Source organism: Merops nubicus, unplaced genomic scaffold (genome assembly GCF_000691845.1).
Source record: "Merops nubicus isolate BGI_N331 unplaced genomic scaffold, ASM69184v1 scaffold875, whole genome shotgun sequence".
In the NCBI taxonomy this organism is placed as follows: domain Eukaryota; kingdom Metazoa; phylum Chordata; class Aves; order Coraciiformes; family Meropidae; genus Merops; species Merops nubicus.
Window position 1 is genome coordinate 341,806 of NW_008610127.1, and position 24,841 is coordinate 366,646.

Sequence of the window (24,841 nt, forward strand, 5' to 3'; positions counted from 1 at the left end):
TCTCACACTTTTTTTGTTGGTGTTTTTTGTTTGGTATTTTTTTGGTTTGGTTAGTTTTTTTTGTTTGTTTTGTTTTTTTTAATTAAACTCTCTTATTAAGCACCCACAAATAAAAAGTTAATTGAAGGTTATTTAGGAGGAAATATGATAGCATGATTTAATAGCCCTTTTCTACTTTATTTTGAGTGGTGACAGAGCATCTTTATTAATTTGATCTCTCTTTAAATAGTTGAAAAAATGTAGGACTGAGGAAAAAAGGGAATACTCAATTACTGGTGTACACTCTATCAATAAGGATTCTCAATGGGAATTGCTAAAAATCATTTTAATTCAGCGGTGAAACAAAAATTTGTTTCCTCCTATAATCACTACCTAGTTTGACTTGCAATTCAGAATTTCTTCCCCTTTCCCCTTCTACACTTAATTGTTTTGAAACAAAACCTATCAAAGATTCAACTCAAGATATACTCTGTCTTGCTTCCAAGCTGATTTTAGAAAATACTGCCCAAGACATTGACAAAGAATTAAATAATTTACCTTGCATGTTTAACTACATAACATTTTTAACCGGAAGTGTTTACCTAGGCTAATCTCAGATCACCACATACTACCTATCATTTTTGCAAATAAATACCCTTTTGATTAGAAATGCTCACTTTTTAACTGTTCCTTGCCCCTTCTCTCATACTCAAAGTACTTTAAGGCCAACTTTCTAGGAAAAGGTTTTTCAAAGCTAAAATCTCACATCCATTTTATTTATTCTTGTGGGTTATTTAATGCAGCCAGTAAGCAACACATTTGCAGGCAGTGGAGCTAATGTAGCTGTTTAAGTAACCCAGAACACTCCCTTTAAAAAGCACAATAGGCAAACAAACATGTTTTATTGCAGGAATAATAACTTCAAAAGCCTTCAAGATGGTGTCTGTGTTTCAGTTTATAGCAGAAACTGCACTGTGCCTGCAACAGCAAATTCACTTACCATCTGCAAAATTATCATTTTCACTTCAGAACAGTTTTCGACAACCTGGAAAAATCTCTCAGGAACTTTAGTCAACTGATTACCTCTGCAATTTAAGGTTTAATTTTTCCTTTCTCTCATTCTGAGCAAAGTCAGAATAGAGCAATTGAACTAAATACTAAAGCAAGGTTAGAAAAGAAGGTACTCAAGGAGATACCAACTTCTGATGCAGGCTTTCCTAGCTAACAGATTTGTAGCAAAACAAGGGGGTATTCAGAAGCACCTAGTATCCAAAAAGTTACCAATATTTCAGAGACACTTAACTCCATAATCCCTAGAAGCATACATGATGAAAAATGTTTATTATCCAGCTACTTCCAGCAAATCAATATATAGATATCTATGACCTTCCAGTACATTAATAAGTCCCCTCCTCCACACTCATTTACAAAAATATAAATAATACATAAACTCTTAATTGGAGTCTACTCCCCAGCTCCGTGTCTGAAATCTTTCTTTCCCTCTATGTTGATTCCAAACACTAGTTTCTCTTCCTCTGCTCACAAGGCCAGGGGTTGAGCCACCTGCACCCTGGTGGCTCAAGAACTCACCTGGTGCTTCTCAGTCCTGAGGTGAGCACAGAGTACTGCAATTTGTTACTTGGTAGTCTGCAGGCCCTACGGCCAGATCCAGGTTTTCCCTCTCCCCACCTTCACCAGACTTCCCTACTGACTGAGGGAGGGTGTTCAGGCACAGAACAGATGGTAAAAATTTAGGACAGGTAGTTTCTGTTGCAGAACTTTAGCATCAGCCTACCTAACTCAGCCAGCCTAGAAACTACATCTAGAAGTATAAGGATATTTTTACACAACTTAACTAGTGGTGAGCAAAGGTAACATTTCTCCATCAATAGTCTATTGTAATTGCTGTGGTGATCCATATTTAAATGATATTTTGCACTTAGCACCCAGATACCAAGATGATGTAATCCAGCAGTACCAGGGATTAGCTGCAGACTACCCCTGAAGAAAAGGGCTTTATAGAAGGCAAAGGATCTTTCTTAGAGAAGTTCAGCCAACCTGTGGCAAGACCAACAGGGACAAGGAAAACCAGGCTGTGGCACAGCTAGACTGCTTCCATTAGCAAAGAAGCATCCAGATGCACCTTTTCCCCCTTTTTTATCTGGCAGTTGATTCACTCCAAGCAGCTGATGGTCAAACAGGAAACTTAAATCATGTTGGTTTACTTCAAATGCATATGGATCCGATCCCCGTTTTCTTCAAATTTTCAGGCATCACTCAGGTCCCGAGGAGCTCATGTACCACAGTACACTGAGAGTGACTGCTGGAGACCCAACAGAGTGGTCAGATGTGGGACGGTTAAACAGACCCTGGGGCCATCTTTGCTGCCCAGATCTGTGTGGGAGGCTTATAATTGGAAACAGTCTCTGAAGAGAAGCAGATGTAAAAGGTTTGCTTTCATAGCTGAGTAGCCTGCACGACCAAGGAGAGCAGACCATCTGCCATAGGTCTACAGCTATCATAGGGAGCTGAAGCCACAGAGCACTATAGCTGTGAATGAAGAGGTCCACATTATCATTTTGTGGTGAGTGTCTCACAGGGAAGCAGAGCACTTTACCCCTGCCTCCAAATTAATTGCTCCTGGTTAAAAAGTTATAGAGCAGTCAAAGAGAGATTGATTGGTTTTAATTATGAAGCTTCATAAGCAGAAACTGAGAAGTACTTGACAGATTGCCTAGCCCCCAAGCTTGTCCAAGAAATTACTTAACAGCTTTGCAAGGTTCCTCACTGTTATTGCCTAATATACTGAAGTAATTACCAAGCAGCCAAAGTGTTTTGAAGGATGAGAAGGAGAAATAAAATTTAAAAAAAAAAAAAAAAAAAATCCCACCATGTCAAACAATCAACAATGTCCTCAACAATTAAGACATACAGCTTTCTGGGCAGTAAATTTTATCAGATCTTGACACCCTGTTAAATCAGTAGTGAAACTGTTTGTCAAGACCTGCACACAGACATCATCACACGCAACTCTTCTCATCAGATACAGTCCAACTTTTGTCACTTTTATTAATCTTCATTGTGTACAGTGACACCAATCACTGGAGGGTGGTTATCACTCCCTAAACACCAGAGGCAGCGACAGGCAGCGCCGGAGCTGGTACAAACATCCCGACCACAGGGTGCAGAGGCACCGAGCTTAAGCCTCCAGAGAGGCTTTTGTCATACCCACACCAACCAGATGTTGAACTTGTCCTGGTCCAACCACACTGCCCAGATCCTGCTTTAAGACTTGGGCCTGATGGCTGGGATATTTTGGACCCACGATGACTATGTAGAAGTCTCAAAATAGTACATGCAGATAATTTCCTAATGAAAAATGAAGACTATCATTTTGAAAACACTTCTTTCCAAGACGGTGTCAAAAGAACAGCCGTAAACCCCTAATATATGAATCTCTAAAGCTTTTACTCTGCTCTAAGAAAAAAAAAAAAAATGTCTAATTTACCTGCAGTTTTTGTTCTTCTTCAATACCTTGCTGCCCTGACAGACGGTGCTCAGCCTCATCCAGCCACTTCATTAGACTGTCATGTTCCTTCTTATACTGGGAAAACACTGGAGATAGTTCCAACACCTGTCTCCTTTGAAATGACCTGCACTCCTACAACCCAGTGTATTAGGAAAATACAGTATAAGAAGAGGGAAATAGTGAACAGAACAGGTCCTACTTATTTGAAAAACAAAAATACTTCAGGGATTCTTTTCAAAAAGCAAATTCCAAAATATGCAATAGTAGCCACATTTTTTTTCCAATAGCTATATTCTATTTATCTGCACAGTCATGGCATCAAAGCCAGCCTGAGGGTCTTACCTTGCCTTTGAGGTACCCCTCACATTATCAACTGCAATATGATTCAAATAGGTGAGCTAAAAGGAGTATAAGAATACAAAACCCCTTTGTTCTACAGAAAAAAACATTTTTAATATGGCACGTGTATGAAAGCACCCTAACATACCAGGGTCCACAATTGCAGATAATACTCTCTACAGGAAGCAAAAGGAATTCAAGAGCAGACTCATATTTACACAAACCTCTTCAGCTGATAGCTCAGTGAATATGTCTGTGTACGTGTGTCTGTGTAGTCAGTCTTCAGACAGCCTGCAGGTGGAGGGCCAGGAAAGGTAAGTGAAGCAAATGCCCAACTATCTACACCTATCTGTGTAAATACACATATGGTGGCACTCTGTGAAGCTGTGAAAAATACTTTAAAAATCAGAACCACTCTCCCAGAACTCTGGAGTGACAAAATTTGTAGTTTGGAATTGCAAAGATTCAGAGAGTCAGACTGTGCGTACACACATTTAACTCTTCCCCAGATAACCTTATATGCTAAAAACATCATAACCAGGTTCTAAGTGGAATATCAAAGGGAAGACTGCATGAATGAGCTCTACCTATAGTAACTATCATAATCATACCTGCACACTGTTGTACTTTTTCTGCAGAAGCAAGAGCTGTATACGGATCTTCTCTCTCTTATGGTCCTCCATAGGCTGCTGTAACAACTGCCCTCCTCTCTGCAAAACTTCTTCAATCTGAGCTCTTTCTTGATCCAGCTAAAACAACACAACATTGTATTATCTACAGAAAGCTCAAATTAATTTTGGAAACCATAGCTATTACCTATTTAAATGCTAACAGTAACAGTCATAAAACTGTTTTATTATCGAAATGCCAGTCAAAAAATTCAACTACCCACAACTACCAAATTCTAAAATCCAACTTGCTCATTCCATAAACTTTGTAAAGAGATGCCCTGCAGGAAGCTCAGTCAATGAGCTAGCAGTCAGCAGCCACAGCAAGAGGGTGCTGTGACTTCAGCTCCATTTCTAGTCTAAACATTACTTAACAACAATCACTAAGCTCAGAGCAAAATATCAAGAAAATGAAAATATAATAAATATAAAAACAGCACAAATGGAAGCATATATTCTATAACAACAGATCCTTTAATAGAGGCCTTCTAAAAATTGTTTTCTGTAGTATACAAGCCATTTTCCATAGACTTACATTTAGCTTTCCAGCTCATTTCATAGTATTTCACATCCTTAAAAAGAAGGCAAATAGGGTGGCCTGACAGGTCTCTACACAATTCTGTAGCCAACAAGGCTATTGATGACAAGATGCAAACAGAAGTATGACAGTTTTATACAGGTGAATAGCAGAGCCTAGATAAGAATCTAGGATATAAACTTTGTTCCAAGTTCTTACTTGGACTCACCATGAGACATATTACAACACTGTTATTTGCACCTCCTCTTGTATGCATCCACTGACCTGACCTATGGACTGTGACTCAATACAACATACCAGTTTAAATTTAAACTGAAAAAAAAATAGCTACCCTGTGCAACAAATTAGAGGCCCAAAATTGCCAAATACATAGTAAGAGTCTCGGTGGCATTAAGTAATCATTTCAACATAAATTCAGATATAAATGGAACAAATAGCTTGCACACTATCACTTTGACAAGAAGGATTCCTTATAAACAGCTACTCTGAGTACAAGAGAGGATAAATGAAAACACAGCTTGCTGCCTGGATTATATATAACCATGATGAAAAGAGACTGATGTACGACTAGCTACTCTCAATGCACCAGTCAAAAGGCAACAGCTATGGGAAAAGTACAGGAAAATTAGGCAGTGTTTCCAACAACCTAGTAATTCCCTTAATTTTCTATTCCTGTCTTTAAAAGTTTTTCCTCAGAAGAATTCCCCCTCAAAGTCTGGAGGCATGTAACGTGAACAAAATAGAAAGGGAGTTAGCAATTTAATTCTTCCATCGCTCACAAACCTTTTCATCTTCCCCGCTCAACTCCAGATGCTTTTCCAGAACTTTTAACATATTCTGTACGTCACTCTCAAATTTTTCCAGATCTGGAAAAGCTACTCTGACTTCATGGGGCTCTGACATAACAGGAAGCCGTTCTTGTCCAACAAGCATCTGCAAAGCACAATAAAACTTTGTTGAAGCTGAAAATCTCACCTGAGCTGTCAGGCACAGTTTACTGATTTAAACCAATTCTCCAGGCTTAACAGTTTATGGGACCATCAGATATCAGCATAAAAAACAACTGCAGGAGTTGTTTGTTCTAGCACTGAGAATCAGCTGGGACACAGCATTAATAGGTATTACCTACATTCAGACTTCCATCTAAGCGTTTTGGTCTCAAACAAAAATCCTCTAGTCACATTAGCTTATGGTGTTCTCCTGTAGTTCAGATAAATATGTACAGCAACGTATGAGTTTTTCTGAATCTTTATAACATAATTCTGTAAATTTTTCCTCTCAACTCAACTCATTACTCAGCTAAAGATAGCAGTTAGTTTAAAACCAGTCTGTCCATTTTTCGCATAAATATCTACACTTAAAAGAGAATCAAAACCAGTGAAGTGCAGTTCTAACAGAAAGATCCAGCGCCTAAAGTTATTTGCCATCATTTTGGCAGGGACACACACACACACACACACCCCCGGCCTGTGTTGGGGCTCACTCATCCTCACCTTAGCACTTTTGATGTGCTGAGAGACCTTCTCAAAGTTACGGTTCAGTTCTGCCAGTTTGGGTTCAACGAGTTCACGGCACGACACCCCCCGCCCGTTCATGAGGATGATTGCCTGGTCACGCACGTTGTCCACGCGGAGACTGACGTCGTCTAATTCAGACGTTAAGCGCTGACAAGGGACAGAAAACACAAATGGTTATCCTAGGATAGGGAAAAAATACTTTTAAAACCCCAACAAAACAGGCAGCAAACCTGACTTGACTTCATTTAGAATCCCGAAGCAATTAGTTGGCACCAGCATTTCCTACCTTCACAGTTTCCTCCTTTTTGCTTGCTGGCTTTTTCTCAATCTCATCCAGTAGGGCTTCAGCCTGGTACAACCAAGTACTTATGTGGGCAACATTTTCATCAAAAATTTCCAGCTGGCTCTGATGATTCTGGGAAAAAAAAAAAAAAAAAAAAAAAAAGATGAAGAATAACAAATTATCAATATGAAAAACTTTAAATAAAAAAAAAATCTCAACACAAAACCCAAAAACACTCACACAAAAAACTTCACACCAAAGGAGATCAATGGAATAAAATGTTACGGACACATCTTGGAAAGGAACGCTGAAAATTAATTAGATTGTACCCTTCACCTTCAATAAGTGTTTACAAGAAGCCAATTTTCATTCTAGATCCTTTGATATTATTGTTCCCAATTCATGAAAGGGAAACAGAAGTAGCTAAGGTAGTTTGTCCAACTAAATGGAGACATACAATGTATTACATTACAGCCAGACCACAACATCTCAGTTGACCAAAAATATGATTGCACTTGTCACTAGCAGATAGAAGAGTACACACGTGCAGTGGCTGCAGGTTTTTGGGAAGGTTATTTTTTGTCTTTTTTTTTTTTTAATTCAAAGGGATGTAGACTAAAATCTATGAATTACAATAGTCAAGTTTTGTTATTTTACTGATTACATTAAATTTTTTCTTCTTTTCTTAAGAATGTCACCACATTGTAGACATGTTAATTAGGTCTGCTTTCAGATGTGGTCAGAAACTGTAACATTAGGTGCCACAGACAGAAAAAAACACATTGTTCTGTGTAACAAAACAAAGCTATCAGATTCAGAGAAGTACCATCCTGCTTAAGCATCCATCTTCTTAGCCAAAAAAAGGGTAGCTAAGCTTTGAAGTCTTAGACTAACAAAACCAAGGGAGGGGAGGAAAGAGACAGAAGGCCTGTGATCACTCACTATATCAACATCAAGAAACTTCTCACTTCACCTAGAGAAAGAACAATTTAACCTAACCAAGTCAGCATAAGAACAACACTCATCCACAGACATGAATATAATTTAGAAGGTTTTTAGTTGTGAACCATCCTTACAGCATTTACAAATAAGAGTAAACTACCTGACTACTCCTAACATGGACACCAATGGATTATGACGTGGTACGATCTGCCATAGGCGCTGGACAGGACACACAGGGCTCACCATCTAGGTGTACACCAGATTTTCCACAATTTCAGCCCATATCAGGTGCTTCTGAAGCTTTGTGTCATAACTAGCCAAACAACACATATTTCTAAACTATCTGAAAATATCAGTCTGATACTAGCATCAACTGCAGACTGTCTCATGTCCATTTAGCAAGACCTGCAGCTTTGGGCTGTATAATAGATTTAATCTTCTATTTACTCAGCCAAACAGATGTTGCTGGCCTCAACTCTGAATTGGCAGAGTCAAACACTTGCACTCGTGGGCTGTCTGAAAGAGCAATGGACTGACAGAAGGTCCTACATGCTTTGCTGAGGGAAATTATTTCCTGATAACTAGAAAGTTATCAATTGCCCATTAAACAGCCAACATATAGGTCCTGAAGAAATCAACACAGAAATACTCTGCTCATGCTGGACCTGGCACAGAGGTTTCTTTCAAGCTGAATAAAGAGCAGTCCACAGAAGCCTCATGGAAACTGATCCTTCTGAGCCAATTACTTTTATTTTCCATTTACATTAATAAATTCATGACCTTACAGAAAGTTGCATTGAAAATACAAGATCCAACTTCTGGGCTCTAATTAACCTGTTATGAAACAAACAACACTTCCATAACCTGGTGGGTTTTTCCCTCCTCAGTTTAATCTGACAGAATCAGCTACTACCAGTTAGTGAGTAAACCCAGTTTTACAAATGCTTATATGCCCTGTAACTCACTCATTATGTGCTATGACAGATGCCCCATTTCAGAATAATTTAAGAAGTTACTTCTAGGGTAACAAGAATTGTAGTAAGAGCTAAATAAGTGGACACAAAAGGCTAGCACTCCATGTAGCAAAAGAGAAAGTGATAAAACATAATCAGGGAAGAGGTAAAAGGAGATAAATTTGTAAATAAGGGCAAAAGACCAAAAGTGTAACATGATAGCACATAAGGAGAGGGAACGTGTTAAAAAGAAAGATAAAGAAATTAAAGCAACAGATGTGTGAAAGTTGTTCACTAAGCGTATGCTGGATTTTCTATAGAAAAGAGGAATCGCACCACAAACTCTAGGGAAAGTAGGAACCCAGAAAACAGCCCTAGCACTGAAGCCAGGAGAAAGTGAAAGGCAAAATAAAAAAAAAATAAACCTACTTTTTTTCTCTACAACTAATCAGGTTATTCCCACAAGGTCAAGTTAACTGTCTGCCTGGGATATTTACATAGACAGCTTCCTCACTGACACGTCTGGGTCCTTCATTTTCACCTCCTACCCACTGAGCAGTAGCCACTGCTACCCAGAGCATGGCACCAATGTCTATCAGCACATCCAAACCTCTTCCAGAACAGTATTCCACCTTGCTCGTATAGAACCTTACGACTCGCCCCTCTACAGAATAAGCAGATACCCAACCTACAACCCATGTCTAAGTCCACGAGAAGCTTCATACGATAGCAAAGTGAGAAAAGTTAAAACTGCAGCTGCTCAAAGGGGTGGGAGAACTGCCCTGAATACTTTTTACACGTATACTTACCAACAAGGTGTCACACCAGTCCTCAGTCCAGGTCCGAACTCTGCTCCAGCCAGCGTTAAGGACACACAGCTTCTCCTCCAGGGAGCTCTCGCTCCCTTCCACCAGAGCCTGGAGGGCAGTGCAGCTTTCCGTGATGCTCTTCAGATCAGCTTTCCTCCTCTCCAGCTCTCTCAGCACATTCTGAAAGAAGAGGAGGCAAAACACTGCAAGGGAGCCAGCTTTTTATGTCCACAGGATATAAGTAGTATCATAGGTGATTTTCACTTGAGAAAAATCAAACCAAGCAGAATCACCTATTGTTTCAACTCATGCTCTGTAAACATCAGTCTCCTTTTTTTGAGAGCTAGAGCACGAGAGCACAATGCATGTAAATGTGCTGAATAACTTAGTGTGAGACCTTTTGGGTTTGTTGTTTTATAACGTCTTCAAAGGTCCTTTTCATTATGTAGATAAAGAAAATGCAACACAACACATTAGAGGCCCACTTTTAAAAGATTTTTTCTGCACAGTCAAGCACCACAGAGAATACAATTTTCAAGAGGCACTTGGGATTTCTCTGCATCTTCTCCTATTGAAGTTCTTTTACAGTTGGCAGCAACGAGAAAAGCGGTAGGCCAAGGCTGAATGTTTTTCTGAAAGCCATCACCACTCACTACTGCATGTTCAATTCACTTGCTACATATTACAGAAGCCCTGTTGCTACATGTACACCTCTACCCAAATACATAAGAACATTTGTCTTTAGCTTTAATATTTTTTTCCTCTGGAAAACCTTAAAACAGCACAAATGCAACATAAAGGACTTGCCCTCCTGGTGGTGCAGAATGAGAGTTCATAAACTATTTTCGTTGCAAAATTATTCTACAGATATTTAGATTGTGCTTACTTTGGCCCATGCAATTTCTGTATCTAGATCAGAAAGCAAGCTCTCTGAAGTGGACTTCTGGACGAGCTCAGCCTCAGTGGTAGCTAGCCACTCTGACAAAGAGGTAGCCTCTTTCCTCATTTTGCGTGCCAGCTGGGATGCTCTTTCAAGGTCTTGTTTTCCTTCTGTCACCTACAAAAAAATAAAAAGGAAAACATCAGACCAACAAAGAAGGGAATTTGTATGCAGACAAATGTTTGTATGTACATTTCTTACCTGTGCCCCCAAGTCATTGTAAAGATATTTCAATGCTGTCAGTTGTTCATCCATCCCTTTGGGATTATCTGTCTGTTGTTTCTGTACAATTTGCCTTCCTGTCTTGATGACAGTTTCAACCTCCAATTTCACCTCACTGAGGGTCTTATAGAGTTTCTAAAAGCAAAAATATGTACATTGCTGATCATTTTTAGTGCAGAATTTCAGGCCTGGCTTCATCTGGGGGGGACCTGACCATTCGATTGCATTTAAACCCTTAGCTACTCTAGTCAAATCTGCTATCTGAGGCTTAAGAGCAATGTCTGCCAAGAATTTTTCAAACTCCTGATGCTCCATGTTTTTGTCTATTTTGAATTTTCATGCAAAAAAAAAAAAATAATTATCCCAATAATTTAGCAGTGTTTATTGCATAATATCACCATATGTGGCACAACTAGCTTTTTGATCTGTACTTAATCTTACATACAGTAATTGTTTTGTTCAAATACTAACATGCAATCCAACTTGCCCCTGGAGTGATGCTTCTAGATAACATGGGGATGAGCCAGGGAATGGAGTTCATAAAAACTCAGCTGTTCCACCACATCTGTGATCAATCTACTACTTTTATGTTCATATTCTCACCCAGAAGAATTACAGGTTTTTAGTTATCAGTTGTTCTGCTGGCAATTTTGCAAAGAGTTCTAACAGTTCTACTGGGACTTTAAGAAAAATTCCTTCAGGAGAAAGTTTAGGCAAGAGTAATCACACCAGAATACACTCAACCATGAGTTAAGAACCTTGCAAACTTACCATGCAGCTGTCCAGATGAGCTTGGATTACCTCTGGGTCCGTATCCTTCACATCCAAGACATGAAGCTCTGCTTTTACTCCATCCAACACCCTCTTGCAATCCAGCATGCGCTGCTCAAAGTTGGCTGGTTTCTGGAACAGCTGATACTTTGTAGATACCTCACGGAGTTTTCGCTGTTTTAATGAATATTATGTTAAAAGATTGTTTTAAAATAAATAACTGTGCTTCAAAAAAATAACGTTTAAAGCATCTCTCCCTGCAGATTCTAACTTGCCTCTCAAGCCACCACAACTCAGTATATATGGCAACACTATTTGCCAAGCCAAATCCCATCATCTATTCCTAATCTCCAAATGAGGTGCCAGAAAGCTGTAATTCTGTCAAACACTTTCAAAATATCCATTCTATGATACAGAGACATTCTGACTTTCAGCATTTACCCCATCATAGATATGAAGATTCAACTTCTTTATTCAATTCATCTGGAGCTGCTTGTTTCCTAATGAAAGCACGTAAAAGCAGGCACTATTTACTTCTGAGGTTCAGCTGACTGTATCAAGCAATTTACAGGCTGACAGCAGCAGTGTATAATGAAAATCAGAAGCTCTTTGTATCTAAATCGTTAGTGCAACTCCCATTTTTACCTGCAAAGCATCCAGCTGAGTTCCACCACGAGGAGACCTGCATTCAGAAGAAGCAGGAGGGAAAGATCTTGAGCTCCTCTAAGGTGGATTCATGAGCTGCAATCTCAGCTTGAATTTTCTGTCACATCATAGAAACAGGAAAAGAAGTTACAGAATTGCTTGCAGAGAAGGGAAACTTGCTTACCACCTACTACCCACCAGAATTAAATCCTCTCTGTGGAAGTTAAACACTACCAGGTTTATTATAACTTTTTGGCTTTGGTGACAGCTTGCTACATTGAAAGCCATTAAGACTGTTACTCAATACAGCCTGCTTAAAATAGGAAAACAACCCAGATTACAAAAGATATTGCCTGGTACATCAGCATGGGACTGAAATGAAGCTTTCGTGAATTTAGGCTGAGCTAAATATCTTATGAGATATTTGAAAATATTCCATAGTGAACAGCTATACTTGAATACCTGGGCTTCCTGAGGCATCTGAAAGGCATCAACCCTGTCAGTCAGGTAAGATGTCAGTTGTCTATCCAGCTCCAGTAAGTTTTCCTGCAAGACCTGCAACATGTGGTCGGTTTCTCGCATGGTCTGAAGCTGCTGCTCCAAGGCGATTTGCCGGCTCACTGCCTGAGAGGGACAGAAAGGCAGGACAAGATGGAGCAGTAATTCAACATGAATTATATTGAAGTTTCTCAAAACAAGGTGAGGGAGACCCAAAAATATCCTGCACCAGGAGGACTGTTTAAAAAGAGCAAAAGCAAGCCTTGGAACACAACAATTTTCGAACCTGCTGTGATTCATTCCAGTAACTGAGAAACAGTGGCACAGAAGGAGTGTTCTGCTGCTAGATACACAGGACAGTGAAAACAGGCCTCTCCTATCACCTCGGGAAGAAAGCATTCTTATAAAAACATAGCTGTTTCAAAAACTAACTATTCATTTGGGAATCAGGGACTTTGTAATACACTACAGATCAATACCACTTCATGCGTAACCTTGCACATTCTCTTTCAAAACAAACTTTCTGCCACGGTGTGAAACCAGAGGTGCATAGCTCTTCCCCTCCACTCCTGTCCCTTCAACAGCAAAGCACGGGGACACACACTCTCCAGTACTGGCACACGCACGGAGCGGTGCGTGCGCGCGCACACGCACACAGACGCGGGAGTTGTCAGCAGCCCAGTGTGTCAGCGCTGCAGCTGCCAAGCCAAATAGTTTTTATGTGGCAATAAAGTACTGTTCCAACAGGAAAAACCACAGTAAATGCTAACTTAAATGACAGCATATAGCCCCCAGCTGAGGGCAGTGCATTCGTGTTGCTTACTGTAATGAGGATGAACTGAAATTCCCTCTGACTACAGTTTGGCAGTGACAGAAAAAACCTCCCCTGCTACATTTTGGCAGGGGTCTGTAACATCAGGATACAGAACACAAGTCACGAAGTTATGCAACCTGAAATACAGCTAGTCTTCATCTACTTATTAAATCTAGAGGAGACTGGACTAAAGTATGAGAAGGGGACAACATAATAGATGGGGAATGAGAAGAACGTTTTCCTCCAGTTCCTTATTTGAGTGGGACTTCTTCCTACCTCTTTCAAAGAGTGAAAATGTCACTTACGCCCCTCGTTTTTACAGTCAGTGAGCAGCTCATCAATATTTATGGCAGTAGGAAGGGAATATTAACCTCAGTTACTGAATTGCCTCCCTTGAGATTAGAATTGCCTTTTTGTCAAAATTACCTGGAAAAATACCTGGACCCACAGTGCAAGGGTGTGCAGTTTGCAGAACAAACTCTGATTCAAGTCAGGGGGAAGAGAAAAAGAAAAAAAAGAAAAAAGCAAGCAAGCATCTTGCTCTTAGAGCAGTATTCCAAACTGAAAACAGCTGACAACATTGTGAAAGTTTTTCCTCTTTTCCTGTGTTGCAGGCCTGCATCTATGAATTCAGCTGTCTAACAGGAATCGTTTCAGACCACTGAGCAGAAAAACCCAGTCTATTTCAACCCTGCCCCCAAATTCTTACCAAGTGACTCAATTCCTCATAGCGGGCATTGAAAGCCTCCAATTTTTCACTGATGATATCATCAAGAATCCCTCCATCAATCAATGTCTGCCCAAGTTCCCGAATCTGGGTTCGATTATCGGCTGGATGACGCAGGACTGATTCCAGGGACTAATTAGCAGAGAAAGTTTTAAAGGTCAAGATGTGGAATATTACTGCCTTTTCAGAGATAGAAATCTGGCTGCATGCACAGACATTTTACACTTCAAATGCCTTGAGAGTGCTCTAAAAGCATGAATTAGTTATGGCTTAATCTGTGATGGCACAAGGCAAATACAGTGGTCATTTTGCTTTAGATAATTAAACTTCACAGCACTTCTCGCCTATTCACATCATTTCACACTAAAGTGCTGGAAGAAATTAATCAATTTACACAGGACAGGAGAGAGCATACAATTTTAGCATGGTACCAAGTACAGCACAATTGTGTACAGCAAAATTCAGGTTTTGGTGGAGGATGTTACAAATACCTGTTCCAGATTCAGAGTAACGTGTTCATTTAACCTGAAGAATCAGAATATTTAACACATATTTCAATATTCTATTAAAGTGTAGAATTTATGTTTTTTTTTTTAAGAGGAGCTATCTAATAAAAAGTTACCAATCCAATAGAATGACTACAATACCTCAAGAGCATCATTGACCGCATCCAACTTATCAGGCAGACTTTCTGTCATTTGCACCCTTTCTTCCAGATTGTTTAGCCAAGCTGTTTCTAAATCAAGATATTGAAGCAGCTCAATCCAACAGGACCACACCTCCTGTTAGCAACAGAGAAAAAAAAAAAAAACATAACTTCACCTAGAATGCCAGGCATAGCTCATATACCCTATGACAAGCTTAAAGGAATTATGTTTCTAAGGCTTTCTGACACAGTAAGTTATAGACACAAAAGCTGCAACTATAGCAGCAAAATAAAAAGACATATGCAAAATACACACAGAAGTCTCTAAAGTCATGCAAAAATCATCACTGACATCCAGATCCTTATAATGATTTAGAAACGTAACAAAATGCATCCACTCCTCTTGAAAGACAGAACATACACAACCTAGCCCAAACATAAGCACCATGTTCTAATTATCATTGTATTTCAACCTTTAATCTCGGAGAAGTCTCTTTTTGTCATTTTGGAAGACACATGAATGGATAACAGAGCTGTGAGACATGGTTACTTATTTGCTTTATTTCTATTGTAATCAACAAGTGTTGATTACAATACAGATTATAAAAGCAAAGTTAGATGGCATCTTGTAGAGTATGAGGATGTCATCTCACAGGAAAGTAATCTTAGAAAGAAGCCACAGCAAAATGTTTATATTGAAGCTACTGGATTCAATGGCAAGACTGGACATTTTCAGTGTCCTTCTCCATTCCTCTCGTGCCACCTTCTGTTTTATTAAGCTGAGAACTACCATTCTGACCTCCAAAGTGTGGCATTTCCCTCGGATTCGATTGCACAGCAGCTGGTAGTTCTCCAGCACGACGTTCAGCTCGGTCGCCAGGTCCTGACCGCTAGATGGCACTTTGGCAGCCAGCATCTTGATGTTGTCTTTGAGAATCTTCACCCGCACCTCCTTCTGCAACACGTCCTCCTTCGCTCTCTGCCCAAAGAAACACATAGCACAGTCAGCCCTCAACGGCCACGCAGTCACCTATTCACCACTCACACCAAAAACCAGCAAGCCTGGAAGCGCTGACGCAAAGTACTCTGGGGTCTGGGCACAACAAAATATGGCCCTAACTTGCACAGAGTCCAGATTATGTTAGTAAGCACTGAAAAATCGTAAATATGCCTATCTGTTTAATAAAATACCATTTATGGTTTTTTAATTAAAAATCTATTACTCAAAGCAAAAAAAGATTAAGTTTGGTGCTATTTATACACTAGCATAAAGATAGGAAAAGAAATTAACCAAGGGGGGAAAAAAAAAAGGTTTGCTAAAAACAAGCATATATCAGGGAGAAAAAGGTAGCATGAATTTACGGAAGTTATGAGTCTCAGAGCTCAGTAACTATCTCCCAAAGTTAGCCAGGACAGGTGACAATTAACCAGGACGTGTGCACCTACAAAGTTAGGACCTCTCGCACAGCTGTTGAGGAGCATGCAAAAAGGGCAACCAAAAGAATTCCTTCAACCCAACTGCACTCAGAGGAGCTTGTCAACAAATACACAGAATAAGCACAGTACAATTCCCAATGACTAGAGAAACCATATTCTCAGTTGTTGAATTTTGCCTTAACCAAATTTCAGGCAGCAGGATAGCTGGAAGAGAGATCATGCAGACAATCTCTGTTCAGACAACTAGAAGGCTTGGGAAACACAGACTGTCTCATATATCTTTCTTTTCAGGTTTCAAGGACAGTTTTATGAAGTACTTCTGATATATAAAGGCACTATACTATGACAGAATTTAGTACATGACAGCATCATTGTTGAATATATTGTTCACAGTGTCTCCTAAATGCAAGGCAATTAAAAAACAAAAAGAGTTACTGGAAGGGCAAAGAATGGAAAATCTGGGGAACTTTTTATGGCAGGATTATCAAAAAACACCTAGCCTCATCTTAAACCTGCTCCTTCAAATGTCAGCATGAATTTCACACTCTGTTTAAATGAGAGAAGAATCAGGCAAGCTCAAAAGTTTTCAAAACCTTATGCAAAAATATTCCTAGTCAAATATACAGAGAGTGTTCTTTCCCAATCCTAAAAGTAGTCCCAGAATAATATTCTAACTGCAATTGAAAGAGGATATGCAAGTTTTACAGTCAGCTTACTGGCTCGCCGGCATATCTGCCAAATTTAAAAGTACAGAATATAACTTGGATTTAACAAAGGTAAATGTGCTCAAAGTTTCTCTGATTTGCCAAAGAAAAGAGGATTTTTCTTTTCTTGGCTTGTGTTCAGCAGACTGTCATACTAGGTAATCTCAAATGGCTTCAAAAGACATGAATATATTAAAACACATGTTAAACACAGCTTCAGAAAGTCCCTTCAAAAAGAACAATGCAAAACTTCAAGTGGACTCGTCAAAGCACTAGTAAGGGAGAAAAATCCCTTTATTTTATGCTCCATAGAGTAACAGTGTAGTGGCAATGCTCATTTAAATAATGTGCATACGAGTCAAAACATTTGTGAAGATATGCCTGAACTCTCAAGATTTAAAAGCAAAGAGAATTATCGTTTAGTCTGTACATACATCAAATAAAGTTATCTATTCAACTGATAACTTAAATGAGACAAAAATAGCTCCTTTCTCTCCATTTGTTTGTTTTTGGTTTTGTTTTTTTTTTTGCCACTAGTCCCAGAATTAGCAAAGTGAGGACTAGCATCATTGTTTGTAACAGCTGAGCAACACATGACAACCTTACAACAGCACTGTTTCAAACTGCTTTTCTGAATGTGGAATTTCTGTATCTAGGAGGTGAACTAAAGCCCAACAGCTAGAAGCAGAAGAATATTTTTTCATAACTGCTAATTTAGAAAGGTATAATATCACTTCTCTTTCTCAAGCTTCATCTCCTGCAATAAGTTTTCATACTTCCATATAGTGTTTAATATGCTATACATAGCAAGCCTGGCTCAACAGCTGGGCACACTGCTGTTCATTATGAAATCCCTACCCCTCGTGGCCAAACAGAACATCTGCTTTTACAGTTTGTGCTTCAAAAACAAAATTTCCAGAAAGCAAAGCTGAAAAATACCACTAATCTTGTTATGACCTGAGTGAGCTCCTTCCCACACAGATAATAATTCCAAAAAAGGTCAATGCCCAAAGCCATTAAATTTTATTTCTCTTCAATCAGGTCTCTATAATGACCTGGTATTCCTGACCTTCATTTCCTCCACTGCATTCTCTAGCTCTTCAGGGGATCTGTATTCAAAATCTTTCTCCAAATATTCTTCTTCAGCTTGGGTCATCCATTCTTGCATCTCTGCCAAATCCTTCTTCAGATTTACAGCTTTCTCCTGACTTTCAGACAGGCGATTTTTCTGACTAACAATCTAGAATCCAAGGTGGAGAACAGAACAGCAGGTTTGTTATTTGATGATGTCCTTGTACACGGGGGGGAAAAAAAAACTAAGTCTTCGTTAAACTATTTTACTACCAAAACACTTTCAGGTCTTTTTTAATTAACAAAAAACTTCTCCTTTTACACATATACAGACACACACAAACTTGTGACCCATATTTAGCAAATCAACTAAATCTAGAGGTGAGGGAAGGAGGAAAATGACTTTTTTTTTCCCCACATTGCATGTACACTGATAAAAATCCCTGGAAAAAGCCAGACAGAAAAAACCTCTTCTGTTCATAAGTATCATATAGTTAAGATAAATCTTTATACAGAGCACTAAAACATCCTTAAGGCCTCACTTCTTTCCACAGCCCAGGCAATCTGAATTCTGTATCAACAGCAAGTCTCTCCAACATAGATCTTTCCCAGGCATTGCAACTAAAGAAGAATGTTTCTACAGACAGCAGAAAGCTTCCACCCAAAAGAAATGACCATAACATTAGCCTGTGATGGTAGCCTAATTTATAGCCAGTTATTTTTTAAAGCTGCTTGGAAGAAGGCAGGAGTTACACAGGGAGAGAATAATATTCCATATTTCAGGAACATAGGAATCAAAAAGGTCAGAATTCCCTCCTACCCACCCCAGAAAGAGCAGCATGAAGCAAAGTGAACGATTTAGTTTTTAAGTACAAGCCATTCAAGAGTCTACTGTGCTCCTTCCAGTTAGGTCCCAAGAAGTGCACGTATTCAAACAGAACTACCACCACACAGGTATTCCCCAACATATTTGGACTTGGGAAGGATACACTGGGCCAGGATGGATCTCAGCCTCTTTGACAGTGGAATGAGTGAAACATTCATGCCGCAGTTTCACCGCTTCCTCTCCTCCCCACCCTGCCAATGCCACACAACTGAACAAACAGCTGCAGTAACAACCAAGCACCAGCAATGTATGGAGAACTCACCTGTTTGCTCAGTTTCTCCCACTGAGTCTGGCAGTCCACTAGCCTGGACTTTGCCCAGGTATTTATGCCTGCAATAGGCTGAGCTCGTAAGGCAGACTCTACTTCTTTCATCTCTTTCAGTGATGGTTCAATCGTCTCCATTTCATTGACAAACATCTGAGCACACATCAGAGAAAATGAATGTTGTTCTTTACCATGGCATTACATACATTTATAGGATAACAATAATTTTGTGATTTTTAATTACTCCAGAGAAACTTTAATATAAATGTAGATAGATGCCGTGCTCAATACCAGACTGCTTAAAACAAATCTTCAGTGGGCCAAGATGTCAGAACAGTGCAAATAAAAAAAAAAAAAAAAAAAAAATACAGCTTGCTATACAGAGCACAAAATTCTCACATGCCAAATGTCAATACTGGAACAATGCAAGTTTGAAGATTATGTGCATTAAATACCCTGATATTTCTGACATACCTCATACTCCTATTTTTCACCCAACAACAAACATTTACAAGTACACTGTAATTACTCAGTATAATATGAAACTTATTTGTGATCCTTATGTGCCACCAGCTAGGAAAGAATCTTACTTGTAAGGCATACACAATTCCTAAACCCTAGGATTTTCTCAGAGTTATGTGCTTGTTATTTATATTGTCTTTGGGAGTTTAATGCAGAAAGCAGTTTACACTCACAGACTCAATTCTTTAATCCAAAACTGGGAAAAATACGTAAACATCTGCAGAGGAAATCAAGTCAACTTGTATATTAGTATCTGTAAATACAGTGAGGATCTTTGAAAAGTACAAAGTGTTATGGCTACACACAAGAAACAATTAAAATGTGCCAGGAAGAAAGATAAGACAATTTTTCTGGCAGGCTTTATAGAATGTCACAGACAATATTTAGTAATACCAGCAACATAATATGGAAGAGATGCTAGTCACTATTTATTTCAAAAGACTCTTAAAAGATCAAAACTCACTGTGCACTGGTCAAGTTGTCTTTGAAGTCCTTCAGTATCTACCTGAACAGCCTTCTCTGTCATCAAGAAGTCTTTCACACCATCCATCCACTTCTGAACAATTTTTGAATCAGTCTAAATCAAATATAGTAATGAAGAATTGTTACAATGCCATGATGAAGAATGGAGGCTGTTGCATGTCAACTTCCAACACTGTCAAAACAATAGTCTACAAGCTGCTAGCACTGCTTTGGTTTAGAATCGGACCACCTTTGGTCTAATTTTTGGGTGGGGTTTTTTTCCCCGGTTTCTCTGTTCTCAAATTTATATTTATCTCAGGCTGCCTAGAGAGGTCGAGGAGCCTCCTTCTCCAGAGACAGTCAAAAACCCACCTGGATACAACCTTGTGCAACTCCATCTAGGCAAACCTGCTTTAGCAAGGGCATTGGACTAGGTTATCTCCAAGAGGTCCCTTCCAAACCCCACCATTCTGTGAGAGGAACATTAAATTCACAATAGTAACATTTTCCTGTCCATGCCACAGCATGGTTTACTTGACAGTGCACTGCTCCAGGCTCTCTGTTACACAAACATAAGATCATCTAAGGAAAAGAGAGGGCCCTATAGAAATATATGTGGGGAGAAGAGTACTGAGTAATGCTAAACATACTTGACAGATAAAAGCTATGCTGGGAAAGCCATTCACCTTGCAGAGAAACACAGGCAAAACAGGAAAATAACCACAGAGGATTAGACTAACCACTGAAAACTGAAAATTCCACTTGAGGCTAATGGCAGCTACTGTACTCACTAGAGGAATGCAGAGGGGAAAAAAAATAAATACATACAAGACTTCAGAGTTATCTGACCTAACATTTGCAGTTGCCTTATAGCCTGTGATGAGAGAGACAGGAGGGCTATCATCTCCTTCCCATGCAGCATGGTCCCAGTCACCCTTGCAAACAAAACCAACACAACCTTAGAATAGGCAGCAAGCTTTTCCTTGTCCTGGTTCAACTGAGTTATGTGACTGAGTTAGGTTATTCTAAAATGATAAGCCACAATAACCTGTTTTTTTAATCAGCACCTTTTTGCTGTTTGGTTGGGTTTTTTTAATAGATGGCATCTTTTTATTCTGACACAATCCTTACCACTTATTGAGAAGCAAGTCAAAACTCATCAGCTTCACCTTCTACTTTACATGTCACCAAAGAAGAAACCACAAATTTTGTTTCCTTAAAAGCCTTGCAATAACAGTTCTTTCAAGACCAATATGTTATACACTGCTTCTCAAAAAAAGTCTCCACTAATGAAAACTCATTAGACTAAGATCATGTTTATTTTTAGGCCAATGCTATCATTAGAGGTCAAAGTCTTGACATTTTCTTCATTCTTTTTCCATTTTGGGGGAAATTTCCTGCAACTGATTAACCTAAAAAAATTGTTTTCCAAAAAACAAACCCCAGGAGGCTTAACAGTGAACCATGGCTTAATGTAAAAAAATAAATATTTATAAAGGCTGCCATTTGACAGGGCATTTTAGCATATACCTAATTTAGTTTGCTTACAATAAGCTGCTTACATAAGTAGCTGAAGTGAGTTAAATGAGATTACTCAAAAAGTTAGGCACACATTTAAATAACTTGCTGGATTCACAAGCCAAGTCTACAGTAGTTTAAAGAAACAAATGCTCCTGCCCTGTGCAGGTAATTACCAATGGTCAAATACCCAGTGTAGGTTTTCAACACAAGAGCTCATGATTTTCAGACAGGAACTAAAACACTGGATCAGTTTCTAAAATTTATTCCTAGCAGAAACAAAGATCAACTGTGCTGAACTTTTACTTGCTCACTCTTAGAAAAGAAAAAAAAAAAACCACCACATGATGTACAGCCATGCAGTAGACTTAACAGACCTGAAGGTAAAACAAAAACACAGCAAGCCACACATTATTAGAGTTATGATAACAGAGTACAAGATACAGAAATTGTCTTCTATATAATACAAGATGCAAAACTGATAAAATGAGCCTCATTACTTTTCCCATCATGTATTACAGTCTCAGTAAAACACAGAACATGTCACTAATGCAAATGTCAGCTTGGGGGAGCCTCTGTCTCATCACAAATCACAGAAGGGCCACCTGAACATCAGGACCCTCAAAGCAGATCTGCCACTGACTTGCTTATCAGACTAAAATAGATATTCTAAGTACTGTTCACCTGTCTGTTCACTGATAAAATGAAAAGAAACTGCATGTAAGTATTCTCAAAAACCTAAATGCAAGGAGTGCTGTTTTAAAAAATACACATCTTTAAAGCTGAACTAAGAGAAGAGACGTTGAAAATAAACCAACACTTGTGTGTAGTTTCACATGATCACGTGTTCTCCAAGAGCTGCCATTCACTTTTTTTCCTCCACCACTTTCAAATTGGTTTTGTTGGGGAGGGGGATTTTTTCTTTGCTTGGGTTTATTTTTTAGTTTTTTTTTCCTTTGTTAATAGCCAGACAACTTCACCTCCTCTCTTAATTCACGAAGATGCTGCCTAGCCATCCTTCAAACTAATCTTGTGTCTCTGGTATCACATCTGCAGTACTGTCCCATCCAGTGTCTGCACCACAACCATATACAAAGTCTCCCATATCAATCTTTCTTGCAGTGCAAGTTCCATCCGGATCTATCCAATACCATACATATTTTTTAACTTACTCCACATTTTCATTTTTATTCATACATTGCTAGACTACAAAAGTCTCCATACAGATTAGTATCACTCCTTCAAAAGGAAAATCAGAGAACATAAATATGACTGTCGATCCACTGACAGCTTTATGAAACATTTAGTAAACATAGAACTGTGTACATAAAAATTCAGTCCATGAGAAAATACCCCTGTTGTAAGCCCCATATTTCTACACACATTTCTACTATGTATTTCCTCCATTTTCAATTGTTTAATAATTACTTCCACTGTTTCTTCTGCTTCTAATTTCTTTTTCAGCTTTTGTACTTTTTTTTTTTTTTTTTTTGAGGAAAGTTTACAACATCTTGCTCAGGGCAAAATTCTGTTCTCAGGTCTATAAACAGCTTAAATGCTCTGCTCTCCATAGCTCTTCAAAACTTCAATGGCATAAGAATCCCCATCTTCCATCAGTGAGTACTTCATCTACAAGGAGCATCGCTTTGGACAGCTGTGGAGAACAGGGCACTTCACCTTTGGTTAAAAAAACTGAATAATTGTTTACTAAATAAAAACCTGCCATGCTAATATTGCACATACCATTAAACATGAGGGAGAATTTTAGTTTTCAGGAGCCATTCTTCACCTAGTTAAAGCTGTGACTTAGGAGACTAGCTGCATGTACACGCCACTCAGCGGAACATGACTCAAGTGCAGAAAAAGAAGAGCTCCACACCCACAAGAAATTAAGGGAGAAAAAAAAACTGCTAAAACTGATGAGGCAAGTAGGCCAGTTTGTGGCTTCCATTTACAAGTCCAGTAGCCTAGAACTGGACTACCACACCTGAGCTACCTGTGCACACACATCCCACACTCGTAGGAGCAGCTCAAGTCCTGAAACATATAATAGGTGAATAACACTTTACCACCTGGAGCAAGTTTTTCCCTCCAGCCTTCTTCCTCCAGTAAAACTTTTCACAGGAGCATGGGTGTGCACTTGACTCTTCATTGCATTCAGTTACCATTTGTTACCCCTACTATGACTTCCTCCAGGTTTGTGTGGGGTCTGTTGGTTTGGATTTATTTTTTGTTTTTAAAAAAGGGCTTTCAAACTATAAATTTCAGTTTAAGCACAGGTGTCTCTAAACTTGAGTAGTCATTTAAGATCCTGTCTAGCTTAAAACAAATTTTAAACAAAACAAAAAAAAAATCCACTTAGTTTGGTATTTGAATTCACTATCAAATAAAAGAAGAGTTTTTTGCTTCAGAGGAAGAAGAGAGCAAGACTGAAAGAAAAATTAGGGGAAAAGCAGTGGTGTGAATGCATGACCAGTGTTCTGAAGAGGGTGCATGCAGCAAGTTGCTTATGTTTATAAATTGCATGATACATTCTTTTCCATTTGATAGAGTAAATAATTCCACACATTAAAATGTTTAACACATTATTTTGACATCTTATTTTGACACATGTCAAAATACATGTCTGTTAGCTAATGAACATGTGCCTTCATCCTGAGAGACAGAGAGTCTCTAAAAGCACTTTTTTGCTTTTTGAAGTTTAAAACATAATATAAAAATAATATGAAATTAAAGTCTAGTTAAATATTAAGGGGAAAAAAAAAAAGAAGGCACTATATTTGGGTTTTTATACTGCTCTGATCAGCTTATACTTCCAAGTAGATCCTGAACAATGGTTAGTGCCAATTTAACTTCTGGGTCACAATAACATTGCCATTAGCTAAATCATGATATAGTTAGTTCTCATTATTTTCTCCCTCTCCCCAGAGTAATACAAATAGGTTAGAGAATTGACTTAAGGCAAGCACAAAGTAACCCATCTAACCAATAAATAGAGTCAACCTCAGTAATGTTACTAAGCACTTATCTCTCTCCCTTCTTTATCAATGGGTTAAATAGCTAAATGTCCTTTAAATACCCTTGCTTCTAATCTCTTATTTTTTAAAGCTTTGGGATTTTCTGTCATTCAGCATTCCATGTCTATGTGTATATATA

The 24,841-nt window shown here is 38.8% G+C and overlaps 1 protein-coding gene across 1 annotated transcript in view; it reads right to left on the minus strand.

The window, feature by feature from the left end:
* Positions 1–23,195, minus strand: part of LOC103773417 (utrophin-like) — a gene marked incomplete at its 5' end in the record, with an annotated part of 260,165 nt that extends 236,970 nt beyond the window's left edge. The window contains 19 exon segments of the mRNA XM_008940784.1: positions 3,488–3,640; positions 4,459–4,596; positions 5,837–5,986; positions 6,547–6,717; positions 6,857–6,985; positions 9,558–9,737; positions 10,444–10,614; positions 10,699–10,854; positions 11,491–11,664; positions 12,136–12,208; positions 12,210–12,253; positions 12,598–12,759; positions 14,157–14,306; positions 14,822–14,956; positions 15,620–15,799; positions 18,031–18,201; positions 19,181–19,336; positions 20,169–20,282; positions 23,039–23,195. Of these exon segments, the coding sequence (XP_008939032.1) occupies positions 3,488–3,640; positions 4,459–4,596; positions 5,837–5,986; positions 6,547–6,717; positions 6,857–6,985; positions 9,558–9,737; positions 10,444–10,614; positions 10,699–10,854; positions 11,491–11,664; positions 12,136–12,208; positions 12,210–12,253; positions 12,598–12,759; positions 14,157–14,306; positions 14,822–14,956; positions 15,620–15,799; positions 18,031–18,201; positions 19,181–19,336; positions 20,169–20,282; positions 23,039–23,195 (2,764 nt within the window).
* Between the last annotated feature and the right edge of the window lie 1,646 nt (positions 23,196–24,841).